The sequence below is a fragment of the Cornus florida genome, unplaced genomic scaffold (genome assembly GCF_030987335.1).
Source record: "Cornus florida cultivar Cherokee Brave unplaced genomic scaffold, ASM3098733v1 CherokeeBrave_3.0.0_Hap2_Chr02, whole genome shotgun sequence".
In the NCBI taxonomy this organism is placed as follows: Eukaryota; Viridiplantae; Streptophyta; class Magnoliopsida; order Cornales; family Cornaceae; genus Cornus; species Cornus florida.
The window spans coordinates 24,389,618-24,409,032 of NW_026775572.1; the positions used below are offsets into that span (position 1 = coordinate 24,389,618).

At 38.2% G+C, this 19,415-nt stretch overlaps 2 protein-coding genes and 1 pseudogene across 2 annotated transcripts; all 3 read left to right on the plus strand.

Moving 5' to 3' along the window:
- The first annotated feature begins 6,711 nt into the window (after positions 1-6,711).
- Positions 6,712-7,650, plus strand: LOC132295867 (uncharacterized). Its single transcript, XM_059794134.1, has 3 exons — positions 6,712-6,873; positions 6,967-7,182; positions 7,294-7,650. Exons 1-3 carry the CDS (start codon positions 6,712-6,714, stop codon positions 7,648-7,650), a joined length of 735 nt encoding a protein of 244 aa, XP_059650117.1.
- Positions 7,651-10,089: 2,439 nt separating this feature from the next.
- On the plus strand, positions 10,090-13,915 carry LOC132286222 (serine decarboxylase 1-like; annotated as a pseudogene).
- A 414-nt stretch (positions 13,916-14,329) lies between these two features.
- On the plus strand, positions 14,330-15,136 carry LOC132295868 (uncharacterized). The gene is made up of 2 exons (XM_059794135.1): positions 14,330-14,629; positions 14,714-15,136. Exons 1-2 carry the CDS (start codon positions 14,462-14,464, stop codon positions 15,134-15,136), a joined length of 591 nt encoding a protein of 196 aa, XP_059650118.1. The 5' UTR covers positions 14,330-14,461.
- Positions 15,137-19,415: the final 4,279 nt, after the last annotated feature.

Consider the following 19,415-nt stretch of genomic DNA (forward strand, 5'->3'; position numbering starts at 1 on the left):
TGAATTAAGTTGCTTTGACATCCGGTACGAATCGCACACCGCAAAAAAAGGGCAAGTGGTTGCGGATTTTCTCTTGGACATTGACCCAGGGGAAGAACAACAAACCGCGTAAGAGCCTTGCTGGGAATTATACATCGATGGTTCCTCGAGTTAAAATGGAGCCGGAGTAGGAATAGAAATAAGAACCCCCAAAGGGACTAAAATCCAACAATCAGTCCGACTAGAGTTCCCAGTCACAAACAATGAAACTAAATATGAGGCGCTGTTGGCAGGGCTCAGATTGGCCAAAGAACTTTAAGTAAAGCACCTCAAAGCCTATAGCGATTCGCAACTCATCATAAGGCAGGTGACGGGAGAATACACCACCAGAGAGGGCAGAATGAATGCATACTGAGAAGAAGTTAAAAAAATGACAAAATACTCTGATACAATCAAATTTCAGCAGATCTCTAGAGAAGAAAACCCAATAGCTGATCGCTTGGCGAATGCAGCATCCATAGTGAACGAGTCACTCACCAGGGTCATCCCCATTGATGTCCTAGATACATCGAGCATCACAAGGGACAAGTGTTGGTCATCCCATGGGAACCAAGTTGGATAGATCCAATATTGGCTTACCTTGAGAGAGGAGAACTCCCCGATTCTAAGGAAGCAGCCCGACAGCTAAGGATGAAAGTTGCCAAATATTCTGTGGTAGGAGGATAGCTCTTTAGGCGATTGCATTCCGGGCCCTACCTCAAGTGTCTGACCCTAACGGAGTCCCGAGAAGTTCTAAAATAGATACATGAAGGGGAGTGTGAGAATCATTCTGGGGGTAGGTCATTGGCTCATAAAGCTCTCACTCAAGGTTATTTTTGGCCCTACATAGCAAGGGAAGCGGAAGAATACTCTTACAGATGCGACAAATGTCAAAGGTATTCCCCCCTCGTCCATTTACCCCTAAAAGAAATACACACCATGAGTAGCCCATGACCGTTCGCACAATGGGGAATGGACGTGGTAGGACCTCTACCAATGGCGTCATCGTAGAAAAGGTACGCCTTGTTAGCCACTGATTATTTCACTAAATGGGTAGAAGCAGAGGCATACGCAAGTGTGACTAATGTCCAAGTGAAAAAATTCATTTGGAACAACCTGATATGCAGATTCGGAATACCAAAGTCCATCATCATGGACAACGGGGTGAATCTGGATAATCAATACACTCAACATTTCTTTGACAAATACGATATCAACCAGAAAGTATCAGCTGCATACCACCCCCAAGGCAATGGGCAAGCGGAGATAACCAATAGGACAATCTTTGCCTACATAAAAAAAAGCTTGAAGATAAAAAAGGGAAGTGGTTAGAAGAATTGCCAAATGTCCTATGGGCATACAAAACCACCCCGAGATGTCCCACTGGTTAAACCTTTTTTTCTCTAGCTTACGGCACTGAGGCCGTAATCCCCACTGAAGTGATAGCACCCACCATCCGAAGCTTAGCTTGGAACCAGGAGTCAAATAATTAGCTTCTGGAACACAATTTGGATCTATTGGAAGAAAAAAGGGAAGCCGCAGCCATCCGGCTAACAGCCTACCAGTAGAAGATAGCAAATAATTATAACAAAATAGTCAGAAAGAGAAACTTCAATCCGGGAGATCTGGTGCTCCTGAAATCAGAAAAGTATGTCAGCAAATTGGAACCTAACTAGGAAGGGCCATACCGAATATCAGATGTGATTGAAAAATGAGCTTACAAACTTCGACACCTGGATGGCACCGAAATGACCAAGCCGAGGAATGCAATGAACCTGAAAAGGTACTTTCAATAAAGTAAATCGTACAGTGTTTTCTAGTACTCTACTTTTTGAATAAATAAAGCTGCTGACAGCCTTTTTCAAATGTCCCACATCGAATAAAAACAAAACTTCTGACTATTATTTAAAGTGGAATAACACGAGATCTAAACAGTGGAGTGGACCCCCTAATGGTAGGCAACCCATAACGGGACCCACCATCAGGGGTCTCCACTTCACACTTTTTATCATTTATCTTACCACAAATAAGGTCTTATCACCTACAAGAAATGATGTCCCACATCGTTCAAAAAGTGGAATCTAACCCTTTTCTTATAAGGATCCACACTTACCTCCTATCAGTATGTGGGACCCATTGACAATGGGACCTCACTTACGACACTAAAGTGCCCCATTGTTAGAGGTCTCCATACACTCCCCACATATTTTCCCTTTTTTAGAAAGTACAGTCCGACATCGATAAAAAAGGAAAAGAATCCCTTATTTTTATAATATGACATGCCGGGTATACAATCAGCGGGTGAGGACCCTAAATTACGAGGCCCATGGATAGTCTCAGCTCATTATCATAGGGGGTCCGTAATTTAGAGCCTTCCCCGCTTTCTTTTGGGATAGGTCACTTCTTTTCAAATCCCTATCTCACTTTAAATAGAAAATAGGTTTTCCATAAGACAGAATCTTTTAAATTCTAAACGTCAGTAAGGGAACACCCATACAAAGAAGGTCCGACACCCATTTTTTCCAAAAAAGGCCTAATAAAAAGGGGTCAACTCGCGACGACACACTCAAGACGGACTTACAAATAGGCAAAGGCCCTAAGAGCCTAACGTCCGAATGGGCTTGACCGGATAAACCGCTCAAATCTAAAAAAGCCGAACGGCCCCAAGAGCCGATCGTAAAATAGGCAAAGACCCTAAGAGCCTAAAACCCGAACAGGCTTGACCGGATAAACCGCTTAAGTCCAAAAAGCCAAACGGCCCTAAGAGCCGATCGCAAAATAAGCGAAGGCCCCAAAAGCCTAACGCACGAACAAGATTGACTGGATAAACCGCTCAAGTCCAAAAAAGCCAAACGGCCCCAAGAGCCGATCGCAAAAATAGGCGAAGGCCCCAAGAGCCTAACGCCTAAAAAGGACAGGATAAACAGCTCAAGTCTAAAAAGCCGAACGGCCCTAAGAGCCGATCACAAAATAGGCGAAGGCCCCAAGAGCCTAATGCCCGAACAGGCTTGACCGGATAAACCGCTCAAGTCCAAAAAAGCCGAACGGCCCCAAAAGCCGATCACAAAAATAGGCGAAGGCCCCAAGAGCCTAATGCCCGAACGGGCTTAACCGGATAAACCGCTCAAGTCCAAAAAAGCCGAACGACCCCAAAAGCTGATCACAAAATAGGCAAAGGCCCCAAGAGCCTAACACCCTAACAGGCTTAATCGGATAAACCGCTCAAGTCCAAAAAAGCCGAATGGCCCCAAGAGCTGATTGCAAAATAGGCAAAGGCCCCAAAAGCTTAACGCCCGAACAGGCTTGACCGGATAAACCGCTCAAGTCCAAAAAAGTTGAACGGCCCCAAGAGCCGATCGCAAAACAGGCGAAGGCCCCAAGAGCCTAACGCCCGAATGGGCTTGACCGGATAAACTGCTCGAGTCCAAAAAAACCAAATAACCCCAAGAGCCGATCGTAAAATAGGCGAAGAGCCGATCGTGAAATAAGCAAAGAGCCAATCGCAAAATAAGCGAAGGCCCCAATTGCCTAACACCCGAATGCTAATTGCAAATTAGACAAATACATCGAATCACAAGCAATAATGTAAGCAAAAGCAATCCCAAAGATTGTCAAAAGGAAACCTCCATGTTCTTACAAGTAGGTGAGGGTTTTTACAAAAGAGGCAGGGCATACCCAACACCTCAAAAAAAAAAAAAAAAAAAAAAGCTACGCAGGATTACCATCAGGCATAGCTCCACCCTCCGCATTGAACCTCTGCGTAAACGCATCAACCAACTTTACTCTGACTGAAATAGAGGAAGGGGTATCGAGCGATAAGGCAGGTAATCCCTGAGAACCCGAAAGATATTGTAGAGGAGAGGGAACCTCGCCAGACACCTCACCCTTCAGTAGAGCAGCAAAATTCTGTCTCTCTAGGGCCAATCGAAGGCTCAGCATACTCACCTGCAATTAAGAACCCCTGTTCGGCATCATGATCATCAGCATCACCATAATCTCTCTCCTCAGAAGGAAGCTGCCCCTGAGCAAAACCAAGCCTGAAGCCTTTGGCATAGCAGAGATTCGCAATCTGGGAAAAATGGTTAAACATCTCCAAACCCCCATCCTTGCAGGTTTGAATAAGAAAGTTTGCCTTCCCAAGTTGCAGGTCAAGCTCAACTGCTTTGTCCTCAAGCTCCCTAGCACTTTTGCCAAAATACTCAATTGACTTAAACTGCTGAGCTTTTTCCCTCTTCTCCTCTGTGAGAGAAGCCTCCAAAGCACTTACCCTCTTCTGAAGGGCAGCAGACTGGTTCGCATGAAGGGAGTCAGTTGAGAGCTTCGTCATAAGAGAAAACATTAAGAAAGAGCTCTGCGCAAAGACAACATAGAAAAAAAAAAAAAAAAAAAAAAAACGGAATAAAGGGATAAGAAAGGGTTACCTCCATTATGGATTCGGGAGCAAGAGACAACAGATCATCAATACTCATCTATTGCTGTAAAATTTCATCTCTGGGAAGCCACATCCCTCTAGCTAAACCCATCAACGTCTCCAGGTCTTCGACTCCAAAGTCACCAATGGTAATAGGGGACCTATCAGACTTCATCATTTTGGGGAACCACTTCTCGGTAGACCCCGCGAAATCACCCCCAGCAACATCAGCAGCTCCAAGAATCAAAGCACTTTTTCCTCTGGAGGCCCCAACCATTAACTTGGGACGCTTCGAAGAAGAATCATCCTTCACTGATGAACGCTTAGTCCCTAACTGGACTCCTTTTTGCTTTAGAGAGGGAGAAAGCCTGCTCGCCCCGACAAGAAGGTTCTTCCTTTCTTGCAACAACTTAGCGGCCACCTCCCTCTCCTTCTTCGTTGTACGAGGCTTTGGAGGAGGAAGTTCCATCACTGATTGAGAGAGGGTAAGAGGAGCAGGCGATAAGATAGCCTCAGAGTCGGAGGCGTCAAGGTCAATGGGCTCCTCAGGATTTAAAGCAATTAGTGAAGAATCTCTCGAAATCACCTCAAGAAGAGAAGATGAGGGAAGGATCTTGGCAGAAGGAACGTCACTCCAAACTCTTTCCTGTAAATAAGCAAGATGACTATCTGCAAATTTCGAAGAGAAAAAATCAATTTTGTGACCTAGGAAGTCATATATACAACAAAAATGCTTTACGACACAGACGAAACAAGAAGACTCGCTCAAATCATCAAATGTGGGAACAGATGGGGTATGAAAGCTCGATCAAACGAATAAATCCCAAATGGACAAAGATCGCCACGCCCCTCCGACCTTAATAATTTTGTACTTCCACTCTTTGTCAGAGGTATTAAGATGAGATAAAAGAGTTATACCCGGTCTAGAATGAAGGTGGAACTTACCCTTTCCTCCTTTCAATCTATCAAATGAATAGCAAAACAAAAGGTCGGCAGGATTCAAGGTTAAACCTCGAACCCTGTTCAGAGCAAGAAAATAGGAGAGAATACGGAAGAAATTAGGGTTAACTTAAAAAGGAGCCAAATTCAACACCGACAAAACCCAAAGGTAAAAAGGATTTAAGGTGAATCGAATAGCAGGAAAATGTAAAGCTGAGAAGAGCATTTTGCCCTCCTTCAAACCCTCACCTATACTAAAGTTCAAATCATGGTCGTACTCCTCAAGGGTAATGTCAGAAGGAACACGATTCTTCTTTCTTAATTGAGAAATCGGGGACTTCCTTTTTATAACATTTGCAGGGAGGACTATGGGACCCTCGACATAATCACTCAGACTCGCCGCCACAGTTCCCGACTCAGAATCAGACATATGAACGCTATGAGTTCGTTCACCACTTTCTTAACTCATAATGTAAGAAAGATGGAATGAAAAGAAGACTAACCTTAACTGATGAAATGAGATGTCGAAGCAGTTAGAAATCGGATTCTTACCAAAACTCAGGAACAAAATTATAGATGCAGATGCCCAAACCACGAAAACGCAGTATATAAGTTGAAAGGGGCGGAAAACGGAAGGGCAAACACGAAGTCCCAGAATCGACAGCATGAACGGGAATGATCAGCAGTAACAACCGCGAAAACTTCTCCACTTCACGAAAACGGTTACAATTCCTTATATGAATCAAATTTATAAAAAGGAATCGGGGGCAAAGTGTGGAGGGAAAAAAAACCACGCTAATCGCAAAACACCACGTGGCGGCAAAAGGCAGCCCACAACCAAGTTAAAAAAAAACTAGAAGCCCACAATCAGATATAAGCCCAGCAAAGGAAGGCCTACTTAATACAAAGGCTAAATGGGTAGGCCCAATCTTGACAAGGCCCAAATGCCATAACGCCCGGAATAATGTTGAATGCAAGATCTGTAGGCATAATTACCCACGTTTGTGAATAAAAGCCAAGAAACGGCTCCATGTAAATTCCTAAGCAAAAATACTTATAAATAGACCTGAACAAAGATAAAGAGCATCGAACTCTCAATATTACTACTATCTCAAAGATTTTCTTGTTCCCTTCTCGATTTTTCCTGTGTGCTCTCCATAATTGATCTCTTTAGGTGTTCGGGTGTAAAAAATTGCACCCATACCTCTCAACCTTTTGGGGCTAGTATTTCCACTGTTGCCAAGTTGATCAATCCATCTACTCATAAATGGAATCTTACTGTGATTGATTGACATTTTAACCAGCGCGATCGGATGTTAATTCGCCAAATTCCTTTTAGTACCATGGGAGGTAGGGATTGTAAGGTTTGGGGCGCCTCTAAAAATGGTCATTTCATCGTTAAAAGTGCTTACCATATCGCGTTATCCATTCTTCTAAAGACGTCCATCCATCTTCCAGAGGCTGGGAGTAGCTTTGAAGCAGGGAAAGAAAACATGTGGAGTCAAGTTTGAAAAATTCACGCTCATAGGAAAATTATCCTCTTTGTTTGGCAATGTCTTCATGAGCAACTCCCGGTTAATCATCTACTCCTGTTAAAGGGGGCGTCGGAGGTTGGTTTTTGTCCAGTTTATGAATCTGCGGCAGAAACTGTGGATCATGTATTATGCAATTGCCCATTTGTTATTTTAGTTTGGAAGTTATGTCCCCTTCGATTGGATTTTAGTGCTCAACAGCCGTCTCTTTGGCCAAAGCGGTGGGAAGAGCTTTGTGAGGGATGGGCAATGTTTGAAACTCCGAAGGAATGCATGAGTCTGGCAACGTATATTTGCTGGACATTATAGAAATACCAAAATGATCGAGTTTTTAAGAATTATTCGTGGGATCCTTTTGCGGTGGCGGCCCAGTCAGCTCTCCTCGCCTTTTAGGAATTTCGGGACATATCCCGTCAGACTCTTTTGCTCTCCCTTCCTCCGCCGTTGGTTCTCCTACCTTTAGTGGGCTGGGTGCCTCCGCCAGCTGGTTTTTTGAAGCTCAACTTTGACGTCGCTTTTAATCACTCTACTCTTGCTTGTGACGGCGGTGTTATTCTTCATAATTCCTTTGGGCAGCCAATTAAGGTTGCATCAATGTTTTTGTTGGATGTTTGTGGCCCGTCCATGGCTGAAAGTTTGATTTTGCGCGAACCCTTACTTCTTCTCAAACGATGGCGTTTTTCAAAGGTTGTTATTGAAGGGGATTGTTTGTCTGTGATGAAGCTTAATGTTTCTGAGGATGCTCAGTAGATAGTTTTCTAGGATGTTTCTTTGCTATTTGCGGAGTGTGTGGGATCTTCCCTTGCATGCGTTCCACGTTCTTGTAATAGAGTTGCTCATTCTCTGAGTAAAAAGGCTTTAGCAGCCAGTTGTGGTGATTTGGAGTGGCGCATTTGGCCTTCATGGCTGTTGCATGCCCTCCACCTTGATTGTTCATTTTCATCTTGAATATAGTTTGTTTGTTGGTGCCAAAATAATAATAATAATAATAATAATAATAATGAAATAAATAATACAGTAATAATAGTATTATCATGAAAACCTTCTCAAAAACAAATTTTCAATTTTAGATAAATATAAATATATTCTTTTAAACTAAATAAATAAATAAAATTCAACAATTATATAGTACATAATTAGAAATTTTATAAATAATTAAATAAATAATACAATAGTAATTATTGATAATATATATGTGATACAAATATTAACTTTGCATTCTATGATATGTGGTGGATCTCACTATAACCAAGATCTCCACATATGCAGAGGAAATCTATCATCCATTGCTTCGAACAAGTTTCTCTCGGTGAGACCTAAACATATGTGAAAGAGTTATAATGTCAATAGTTGCATATTTTCAATCATTTCAAGAAATTAATTAAGAGATTTGTCTTTAATTTTTCTTTCTACACTTGTATTATTTGGATTAATATATCTTCAAAATATGTGTATTTTTTTTTTTTTCTATCATTCAAAATATGAGTATAATGACTTAGATTATCTATAAAAAAATCATTTCTTAAATAATTTTATTAAAGCTACAAACAATTAAGTAGAAGTAGTTATAACAAAATAAATTTCTACACCAAATATGATATGGGAAGAAAGGCTTATATGGTAATATTAGTTATGAAATTATAAAAGAAAATAATGTTTTTACTGAAAAAAAAAAAAAAAAAAACATTGAAGAAGGTTGAAAAATAAAATATCAAAATTAATGAAACTTTCATAATGTTAATTTTACCCCTAAATTTATGAAACTTTCATAATGTTAATTTTACCCCTAAATTCAAACCACTCAATAATCAACTCACCTATAAAATTGATATAGGTTGTCCTTGAATGCACTTGCACCGCACGGGACGCCGGTAAAGAGAAACAGTTTGGCTTAGTTTGGTAGAGTGGAAATGGGAGGAAAGGGAAGGGAAGGTCATGGAGGGTGATTAAAAAGTTTTGTTTGGGTAAAATGGGTGGAAGGAAAGGAAAGGAGAGGGAAGGCTTTGGAGGGTTAAGTATAGCTTTGCATAGTAATTTGCTTATTCTCCCAAAAATAGGAGAAAATGAAAGGAAAGGGAAGGCAATGGCTGAAACAATATTTGTGATGCTAATTTTACCCTCAATATTATATTTACATACAAGTTAGCAGTTGCAGAGAGTGTGAGAGATGACGGGCCAGCGGCTGAAGCTTGCGAACGGCGAACCCGAACTAGAACAGCGGCGATGGAAATTGAAAGATATTAGTTTTGATTTTCTGAATAATTTGAAATGATATACCGATAGGGGTTTTAAACTTTTGATTCTTGCAGACAGATAGATAAATTGAAAAATATGGGTTTTGAACTTCTGATTCTTGTAATGCAGAGAGAGAGGGCAAATTCAGACTGGAGAACGAGAATGGAGATGGAGGCGATATTGGGGAGGCTAGATTGAGTTGCCCTATTTTTTTTTTTTTCTTTTTTTGTGGACCTGAAGAGACAATATATATATATATGGAGGCGAGATTGGGGAGGTTGAAATGAGTTGCCCTAAATTTTTTTTTTCTTTTCTTGTGGGCCTGAGGGGACAATATAAACACACACACACACACACACACACACACACATATATATATATATCAAAGTTGAGAACGAGAATATGGAAGCTGAAATGATTTGCCCTATTTTTTTTTTTTCTTTTCTTGTGGGCCTAGAGACAGTATATATATATATATATATATTAAATATAGAAGGGTATAATAGTCGATTTATTAAAATAATTCCCTTTCTTTTCTTTCCCATTCTTTCCCAAACATGATTATTGTCTTTCTCTTTCTTTTCCTTCGTCAATCAACCAACCACAGTTCCAAATCTTTTTTTTCCTTTCCTTCCCTTTTACTAATGTCCTCCTTCCCTTTCAAACACACCCTACCAAAACATAGCCTTTATGTTCTCAAAGGCATTTAGGCTCCCGCCTCTATATATATTTCTAATCGCACTCGTGTCACTAACCCTCTGAAGAAGTTACTGTACTGCTCCATTCTTGATTTGCGTTTGTTTGACACTTCTTTTCCCTGGTTCTGCTTTGTTTTATGAGTTGCTGACACATTGAAATAATGTCAATTAGGTTAATTTCTGGCTTGAAAAGCAATAATTGGAGGTTTTGAGATGTTTACCGGTGAATCTAATCTTGACAAGATCGAACCCTTGCCGGAGGATTCAATCCCTTGGCGGTTATAAATGATCCTTTGCCGCCGGCTGTTGATGATGGAGAGAAGAAGGAGAGGGAGATTGTGCTTGGAAAGAATGTGCATACAATGTGTCTTGAGGTTAAAGAGCCTAATGCCGACGATGAGGTTACAGGAGAGAGGAAAGCTTATATGGCTGGTGTATTGGCAAGATATAGGAAATCTTTGATTGAAAGGACCAAACACCATCTGGGTAACAAAAAATGCCTTTTTTCAATGTTCATTTATTTATCCATTTTGGCATTGTGTATGCTAATGTGATTGGTAAACTGTGAGAAGATAAGGGTGACTCTATGTTGATTTATTGTTTTTTGAGAACTACAGTTGATATTTAATTTATTTTTGGAACAAAAATGATTTCTTTTAGGGATTGCTCGTCTTTTATTATATACATGAAGGTGATAAGGTAATGGAATGACAGGGATAGTGCTTTGATAACATAACATGGCATTCTCAATAGGATTAAAAATATTGTTGGATAACATAAATTATAATTTATAACAAATGTTAGTCTTATGCATCTGTTTTCGCCATGTTATGTGAGCAAAAATCATGTTAGGTTTATTAGATAATGTATGATGTATCACTTGTCTGTTCATTCATACTTGCAATATGATTAATGATGAGACTATTTTGGGTGATAAGATTGTTCGAACTATTTTGATCACACACTCTTTAGGGTTGGTGACTTAGAGGTTGTAAGATTTAGGTGGCAATTAATAGATCAGATGGTCCATATTTCTCCTAAGAATATAATATGGATGAAAATAATTATATTAATTATAGTTATGGTTGATGGAACTGTGCATCTGGGTTAGTGCAGGATACAGCTAAATTTGTTTAGATTGGGGAGGTAGTTTTAGAAAGATCCAGGGTGAAGCTTGGTTCAACTTGAATCAAGAAATGGGCATTTTGGCGACCTGCTTCAACCTTGTGATAAGGAAATAATTAAAACTGTTCCATCTAGTGTCCAGAAGGGCAACGAGGCCGGATAGCTTGAGACTTGTTCGAGATTCCTCCTCCACTGCTCTTCCGACATATTATACCATACGTTGTTTGTAATATAATTCTTCCGTGTGCTTTTCATCTTTCCTCCTTCCCTTTATTCTTCTCCATCTTTCCCCTATCTTTCTTCTATTCTTGGTATCGAAGTCATACAACCCTGACAGGTTAAGTATGCTTTGTGGTCATAGTATAGACTAATCTTTGACATCAAAACAACTATAACTACATCTGCTATTTTCAATGTTAATTTATTGTAGTTTTCATACTGCTTAAGGAATAGGATTTTATTCTTCTAGGCAATAAGGCATTAGCCATTCTTGTGAGTTGTTTTAGGTGTTGTAATTCCCTCTTGTGAGATTCATCAATGTTGGAATCAACAACTTCAAGTATCCTTTCTGAAACTACTCTTATCCAGAATAATCAAGCCAGAAATCACAAAAATTATATTGTAAAATTACTTTTTGATATCATCAATGCCATTGGTTCAAGAGTTACATTTTGGAACTGAAATAGAAATTAATCTGGAAACCTTTAATTAAAAGTTCTACCTTCCTATATTCATTTATGAAAATCAGTATTCTATTACAGGTTACCCCTATAATCTGGATTTTGATTATGGTGCCCTGGCACAGTTGCAACACTTCTCCATCAACAACCTTGGCGATCTATTTATAGAGAGCAACTATGGTGTCCATTCCAGACAGTTTGAAGTAGGTGTATTGGACTGGTTTGCACGTCTATGTGAATTAGAGAAGAATGAATACTGGGGTTACATCACAAATTGTGGCACAGAAGGCAATCTTCATGGTATATTAGTCGGGTTAGTAGCAATGAGCTTTATTCCTTTGAGCTTTTTCTTTTTAAGATGGTATAAACTACTGTTTCTATTTTCAAAACAAAATTAAAAATATATTGGTTTTGCAGAAGGGAAGTGTTTCCTGATGGAATTCTATATGCCTCACGCGAATCACATTATTCAGTTTTTAGAGCAGCACGAATGTACAGGATAGAATGTGAAAAGGTCAACACTTTAGTCTCAGGTGAGATTGATTGTGAAGATTTCAAAGCTAAACTCCTTTGTCACAAGAACAAACCAGCTATTATCAATGTAAACATAGGTATTGCTCTCTCTCTTTCTCTCTCTCCCCCTCCCCTCTTCACCTCACCCACACAATGTGATATGATGCATGGCTCACCCATTATGTTTTTGAAGGAACAACTGTTAAAGGAGCCGTTGATGATTTTGATCTGGTTATACAAACCCTTGAAGAAACAGGATTCACGCATGACTGGTTCTACATCCATTGTGATGGGGCTGTGTTTGGCCTCATGATGCCTTTTGTCAAGCATGTAAGTTTTCAGTGCTTTCCTGAATAAGCGCTTTTTTTTCTAGTCAGAAGATGAGTCGCATTTTCTCCAGAATGTTGCTTACTTGATGCATATATATATATTGGGGAAGTTAGAAAATTCCATCAGTGAGTTTTAGCTTGGAATATAATTGGATGAATATCTTTCCTTTTGCTGATGTTAAGCATTTGATTTAAGTTTGTGTGCTACTAGTGTAATGTTATTGGGTGTTGGACAAATGTGATATGATCAAATGGTTAGGATCTCCTTGTTTGGACTCTCACTCATTTAACAGTGGATCCTATACATATTCCTTCTTTTTGGCATGAGAAACACAAGTACGTGGTTGTTGAAGGTGTGTCGACTGCAAATGGGATGAGTTAGTCCTGCTTGGTTCTCGTCCTCAAACACACATATTGAACACTTGCCAAGCCAAAAAATAAAAAATTTAGAAATTGTTCCCTTCCATTGTCAATACTTAATTGATTGCAAGATGGAAAAAAATAGTATCTTACAGAAATAATGTTTGGAAGTGATTTGAAAGCATCAAATATCTCTTATGAGCTTAATTTACTAAATAGTAATCATATAGGAATAGCCTCCCTCTTTTTTTTCCCACTTGTGTATGCTTGTCTTCAATAATAGTCGTGATCTTAATCATAAAGGGAATTCTGTTATACAAAAAGCCAATGAATCTTGCACATTACTATAGTTCGCTAGCCATTTTAATCTCAGTTTATATAATCTAAATAGCATTTCAAATTAATTTTGCAATTAAATAAAATTAGAAAATTCCTTTTGCTCATAGTTTTTGGTGATGACTAGGCACCAAAAGTTACTTTTAAGAAGCCAATTGGAAGTGTGAGTGTCTTAGGCCACAAGTTTATGGGATGTCCAATGCCTTGTGGTGTCCAAATAACAAGATTGGAGCACATTAATGCCCTCTCAAGGAATGTGGAGTACCTTGCTTCTAGGGATGCAACTATCATGGGAAGCCGGAATGGCCATGCTCCAATCTTCCTCTGGTATACCTTAAACCGGAAAGGATACAGAGGATTCCAGAAAGAAGTCCAGAAATGCCTCAGAAATGCACATTACTTGAAAGACCGTCTTAACGCTGCTGGAATTGGAGCAATGCTTAACGAACTAAGCAGCACAGTTTGTGTTTGAACGTCCACAAGATGAGGAGTTTGTTCGCAAATGGCAGTTTGCTTGCCAGGGGAACATTGCTCATGTAGTGGTAATGCCCATCATCACTGTTGAGAAGCTTGATGATTTCTTGAGTGAGCTTATTGAGAAACGTGCTACATGGTATCAAGATGGAAAGCTTCAATCTCCTTGTGTTGCATCTGATATAGGTATGGAGAATTGTCTTTGTGGTTTACACAAGTGAGGGGCTCTTGTGCTTTCAGAGCTATTGCATTTTGTTGTTTGTTATCTGCATCAAAGACTTTCTTATTAGATATTAGATGAGTTCCATGTGCTCTTCAATTTTACTCTTATCAGATATTAGATGAGTTCCACTCACTCTTCAATTTTACACTTCGCCTTCATACTTCTCTGGCTATGTATTTGTTATGAAATCTTTGAAATCTGAAATTCCTCAATTGACTTCTTACAAGCATGTGGTCCAACATCTCGTCTACATTTTAACCTTATGCACGGCAGTGGCAGTATTTGTGTAGTATTGCTGCCATGAGTTTGATGTTTGTGTAAGTTTATTTTGCTGCTTTGAGTTTATTTTGCTTAGTCTTTAATTGCTTGCTTAATAGGCTTATGCACTAATAACCTTTAAACATATAGTTTATTTTTTATGGTGATAATACTTGTGTAGGGGTGGCTACTAATATTAGTAGTAGAGCAAATTGGAAAGATCCAGAATTATATAAACTTTTCTTAGATTCATGTCTCAAGGAAGCAAATAACGGAGGAAAAAGTGGTGGTAGTCTTAAAACAAAATCATGGGACAAGATCAAGAAAATAATGGCTAAGGAAAAGAATGTTGAACTCAGCCAAAGACAAATGAAAAATCAGTGGGACTACATGAAAAAAAAGTACTTGACGTGGAAAACATTGATGAAAAATATCAGAAATGGGAATGATCCAGACACCAAGAATTGGGGTGCGGAGAAATGGAACGATTATATAAAGGTAGCAGTCTCTTTCGTTTTACACATTAATTAAGATGAATATAATTGGTGGTTAATATGTAGAATAAAACTTGATATGTAACAGGAAAATCCAGATGCAAAGCAATTTCGTTATGTTGGTTTACAATATATTGATGAGCTGAAATCTTTATTTGATGGCATAACAATGATTGGACAAGCAGCGCAGAGTCCATCTAGGACGTGTTTGTTTTCAGATGGTGTAAAGAACTCAGCATCTTCTCAACCAGAAGTAGGAAGTTCACAAATAGGAATTGACCTCGAGTCCAGCTCTTCAATTATGCCTTCCAATCAAAGTAAAGATATGTTGTTAAATGGTAAACGTCGCAACAGCAACAAGTATGGCGATCTTGATGACCATTTATCAGCTATTCTCAAGACGTTAGAAAAGTCTGATGGGCCTAGTATCGAAGAATGCCATCACTATTTGGACGGCATGCATACACTTCAAGTGGAGATTATATATTGCTGCTTGTATTATCTTTTGTGAAGGTAAATCATATAGAGTGCAGTGGATATTACTAGCTCAAAAGCCAGAAGAAGTTAGGATTACTTGGATAAAAATTAATGCCAAAAAACTAGGATTTTTGTGAATATATTATTCGATTAGTTTGTTTCCTATTATTTTTTGTGAATATTTTCATTTAACCGTTCAGTTGAATTATGATTTAAAGTTCCCTTGTTAATTTGACTGTTACTTTTATTGTAATTTAGTTTAGTTTTTTGTTATGCAGATTGTAGACTATATCCTCAATTAATGTTACAGAATTTTGAATCAATGCATTTTTGCTGTGGACAAGAATTAATCTGAATGCATGTGTACTTTTTTTTAGGTGGCATGTCTACTCGTAGTCTCTTACATAAACCTTGAATTTGACCTCCTCAGAGAACATTACAATCATGGTTTCTTTTTTAATTGTGTACTATTGAATGGTTTGAATAGTAGATAGATTGGTGATTGTCAAAATTCGAAGTTGTAGCATGATAATTGCTCAATCAGGTCCTTATACAGGTCACCACTACAAGAAAAACTTCGATGTGAAGACCAATCCTTGTATGCACAATTTTACATCTTGCGGGCTGACATGGAACGTTGCGTCAACGGCTCATTGCAGATTGTTGGGAACAATTCACTTATTAAAGGTATTCTTTGTACTTCATTTGAATAATCACCATATAAATCATTCACTACAACCTGTTTTCAGTATCTAAATGTATATCAAACGTAAGATCTTTCGCAGTTTTTTATATATCTATATATGTGGTAGGTATTTGAAGTTATACCATTGAAAAGTCTATGATATGGTCCTGCTGGAAATAATGTTTACTATGGATTTGATCCAACTAGTATCTTCTCTTCCTGCAGATAATGACCTAGTTTGATGTTTGTGTGTGTACTTGCGTGTTTATATATTTGTACGTAATTGGTTGGGAGGGTAATATAAGCACTTCATTAACACTGACCTCACATATACATGTATACATGTATGCTGATGTAAAAGGTTAGAAATATGTTCTTCAATTTTTATGGCTGATTCCTTGCCCCATGAACTAATTAGACACCTTAAACAACATTGAGAATTATATCAGACTGGACAATTCATCAGTGACCTCGGTTGCCAACTACGGTCCAAGTACAGAATTTAGTGTTGAGTGTGCGTAGCGGAATGGTTGTGGAATATACTATATGGATAGATAATCTAGAGATGGTAAATAGATTCAACTTGCTCTTTTATCCAATTTTTACTTATTTTAATTTTACTGAAATAAAACTAAAATCAAACCACAAAACAAAAATAAAGTGCAAGTAAAGTAAATAGAGTTCGAAAGATGACACCAGGATTTTATCGAGGATACCCCAATTGGTAGAATAGACCAACTGTAACAGGAAAAACCTCGTTGGACTTCGCAGTCCTGAGATAAATGATCCACTATGTTTGAATCAAAGTATACCGAACTTTGACTCAGTCTCACACCCTATCGTTCTACCAAAAACCAATTGCTGACAATTCCTGACTTTGCGACTCTCCTGTCCAACAACTCTCGACCTCAGGCTTACTCTCGATCTCTGTAGAAGAGTTGCAGGTAGATCAGACAACACTCCACGAATGCTCTGACCCCTTCAAAGTGTGATCGCTTCACCCCTTTTCTTCTAGATCTAAATTTGACGAAGAATGAATGAATGCTGTTTTTCTGGAATTTCTGAATCTTCAATTATACTTCAATTCCGATGAGATAGAGAACAACACTCCTAAATCACTCTTGTGTTTATGTGTGTGCTCTCAAAAATAAAATCAGATTGACTTTCTGAATGAATAAAAAATATCCAATTTTTACTTATTTTAATTTTACTGAAATAAAACTAAAATCAAACCATAAAACAAAAATAAAGTGCAAGTAAAGTAAATAGAGTTCGAGAGATGACACCAGGATTTTATCGAGGAAACCCCAATTGGTATAATAAACCAACTGTAACAGGAAAAACCTCGTTGGACTTCGCAGTCCTGAGATAAATGATCCACTATGTTTGAAGCAAAGTATACCGAACTTTGACTCAGTCTCACACCCTATCATTCTACCAAAAACCAATTGCTGACAATTCCTGGCTTTGCGACTCTCCCGTCCAACAACTCTCGACCTCAGGCTTACTCTCGATCTCTGTAAAAGAGTTGGAGGTAGATCAGACAACATTCCACGAATGCTCTAACCCCTTCAAAGTGTGATCGTTTCACCCTTTTTCTTCTAGATCTGAATTTGACGAAGAATGAATGAATGCTGCTTTTTTGGAATTTCTGAATCTTCAATTATACTTCAATTCCGATGAGATAGAGAACAACACTCCTAAATCACTCTTGTGTTTATGTGTGTGCTCTAAAAAATAAAATCAGATTGACTTTCTGAATGAATAAAAAATATCCAATTTTTACTTATTTTAATTTTACTGAAATAAAACTAAAATCAAACCACAAAACAAAAATAAAGTGCAAGTAAAGTAAATAGAGTTCGAGAGATGACACCAGAATTTTATCGAGGAAACCCCAATTGGTAGAATAGACCAACTGTAACAGGAAAAACCTCGTTGGACTTCGCAGTCCTGAGATAAATGATCCACTATGTTTGAAGCAAAGTATACTGAACTTTGACTCAGTCTCACACCCTATCGTTCTACCAAAAACCAATTGCTAACAATTCCTGGCTCTGCGACTCTCCCGTCCAACAACTCTCGACCTCAGGCTTACTCTCGATCTTTGTAGAATAGTTGCAGGTAGATCAGACAACACTCCACGAATGCTCTGACCCCTTCAAAGTGTGATCGTTTCACCCCTTTTCTTCTAGATCTGAATTTGACGAAGAATGAATGAATGCTGCTTTTTTGGAATTTCTGAATCTTCAATTATACTTCAATTCCGATGAGATAGAGAACAACACTCCTAAATCACTCTTGTGTTTATGTGTGTGCTCTCAAAAATAAAATCAGATTGACTTTCTAAATGAATAAAAAATATCTCTCAAAAAGGCTCTCAAGTAGATCTGTATTTTTTATGCAAAAGTCACGCAAAAAGATCTCTCTAAAGGCTTTCTCAAAATATAGAATTGATGTTCCTTAAAGCCATGAATAAAACAATATATATGACAAGGTTTATATAGAGTTTAGAAAGTTCTAATCCCCCAGAAAATAAGATAAACTTCGTGTATAGGATTTGGTACAATTCTAGACCAACTATGAGAGAAATCTGAAACAGGAAACTAAACTTTCCATAGGTTATCAGGATTCTTGAACTTGTTCAAAGAATTTGGAACAGGTTCAAGGATGACATAATGTATTTCAAGGCCAATGTTGAAAACTTGAACCTATTCAAAGAATTGGGAACATGTTCAAAAATGACAGAATGTTTTCTAGGTCAAATTCAAATGGCTTGAACCTGTTCCAAGAATCATGAACAGGTTTAAATCTACCAGACTTGATTCCTAAGGTTCTAGGCACTGTTTTTGGTATATTCTGAAACTTACCAAATGGAATGTGGCCTAACCTTTTTAGATTCATCCTAAAGTATTGTTCTTACCTGTCTCAAATGATCTCAGTCATGGTAACTTTGAATAACCTTCCAATTCTGCAATTGTTGTTGATCCGGATATGGTAACTTGAATTACAACTCGACAAAGACTTGTTTTGACTCCGAAAGTTGCCAATTACAGAATATATATTTTTTACAATCTTCCCAATATATATATCTTACAATCTCCCCCTTTGGCAATTTCGTGACAAAACCCTAAAAATAACATGTAATCTACCCCAGCAGAAAAAACAAATTACAATGATTGTCAAAGAAATAAAACAGAACTCTTCTTGAACATCATGAAGCTTCAATACATGTAGCAACCTGTAATCTGCACATTAGCTCAACAAAACTACCCGTGAAGCTTAATCAAGAAAGATAAACAATCAACATATATCAATATATGAATATCAATGTATATGTATCTTCCTTTCAATTCTAGAAACTCTCCCCCTCAATTATGCACATTCTCCCCCTTTTTGTTACAAATTGACAAATAAAGCTCAACAAAGAAGGAAAAGAAATAATGTGGAAGAATTAACAAGAAAAAAAAAAACTAAAAGGAAAATCTTTTTGGATTTTTTTTTCATTTTTCAATTTTTTCATGTTTATGATAGTTTAACAAAAAATATGAGATAGCAATTTCCATGAATTTCAATCATATATGAGATCCAAAAATTTCTGAAGAATTCAAGAGAATTTTAAAACACA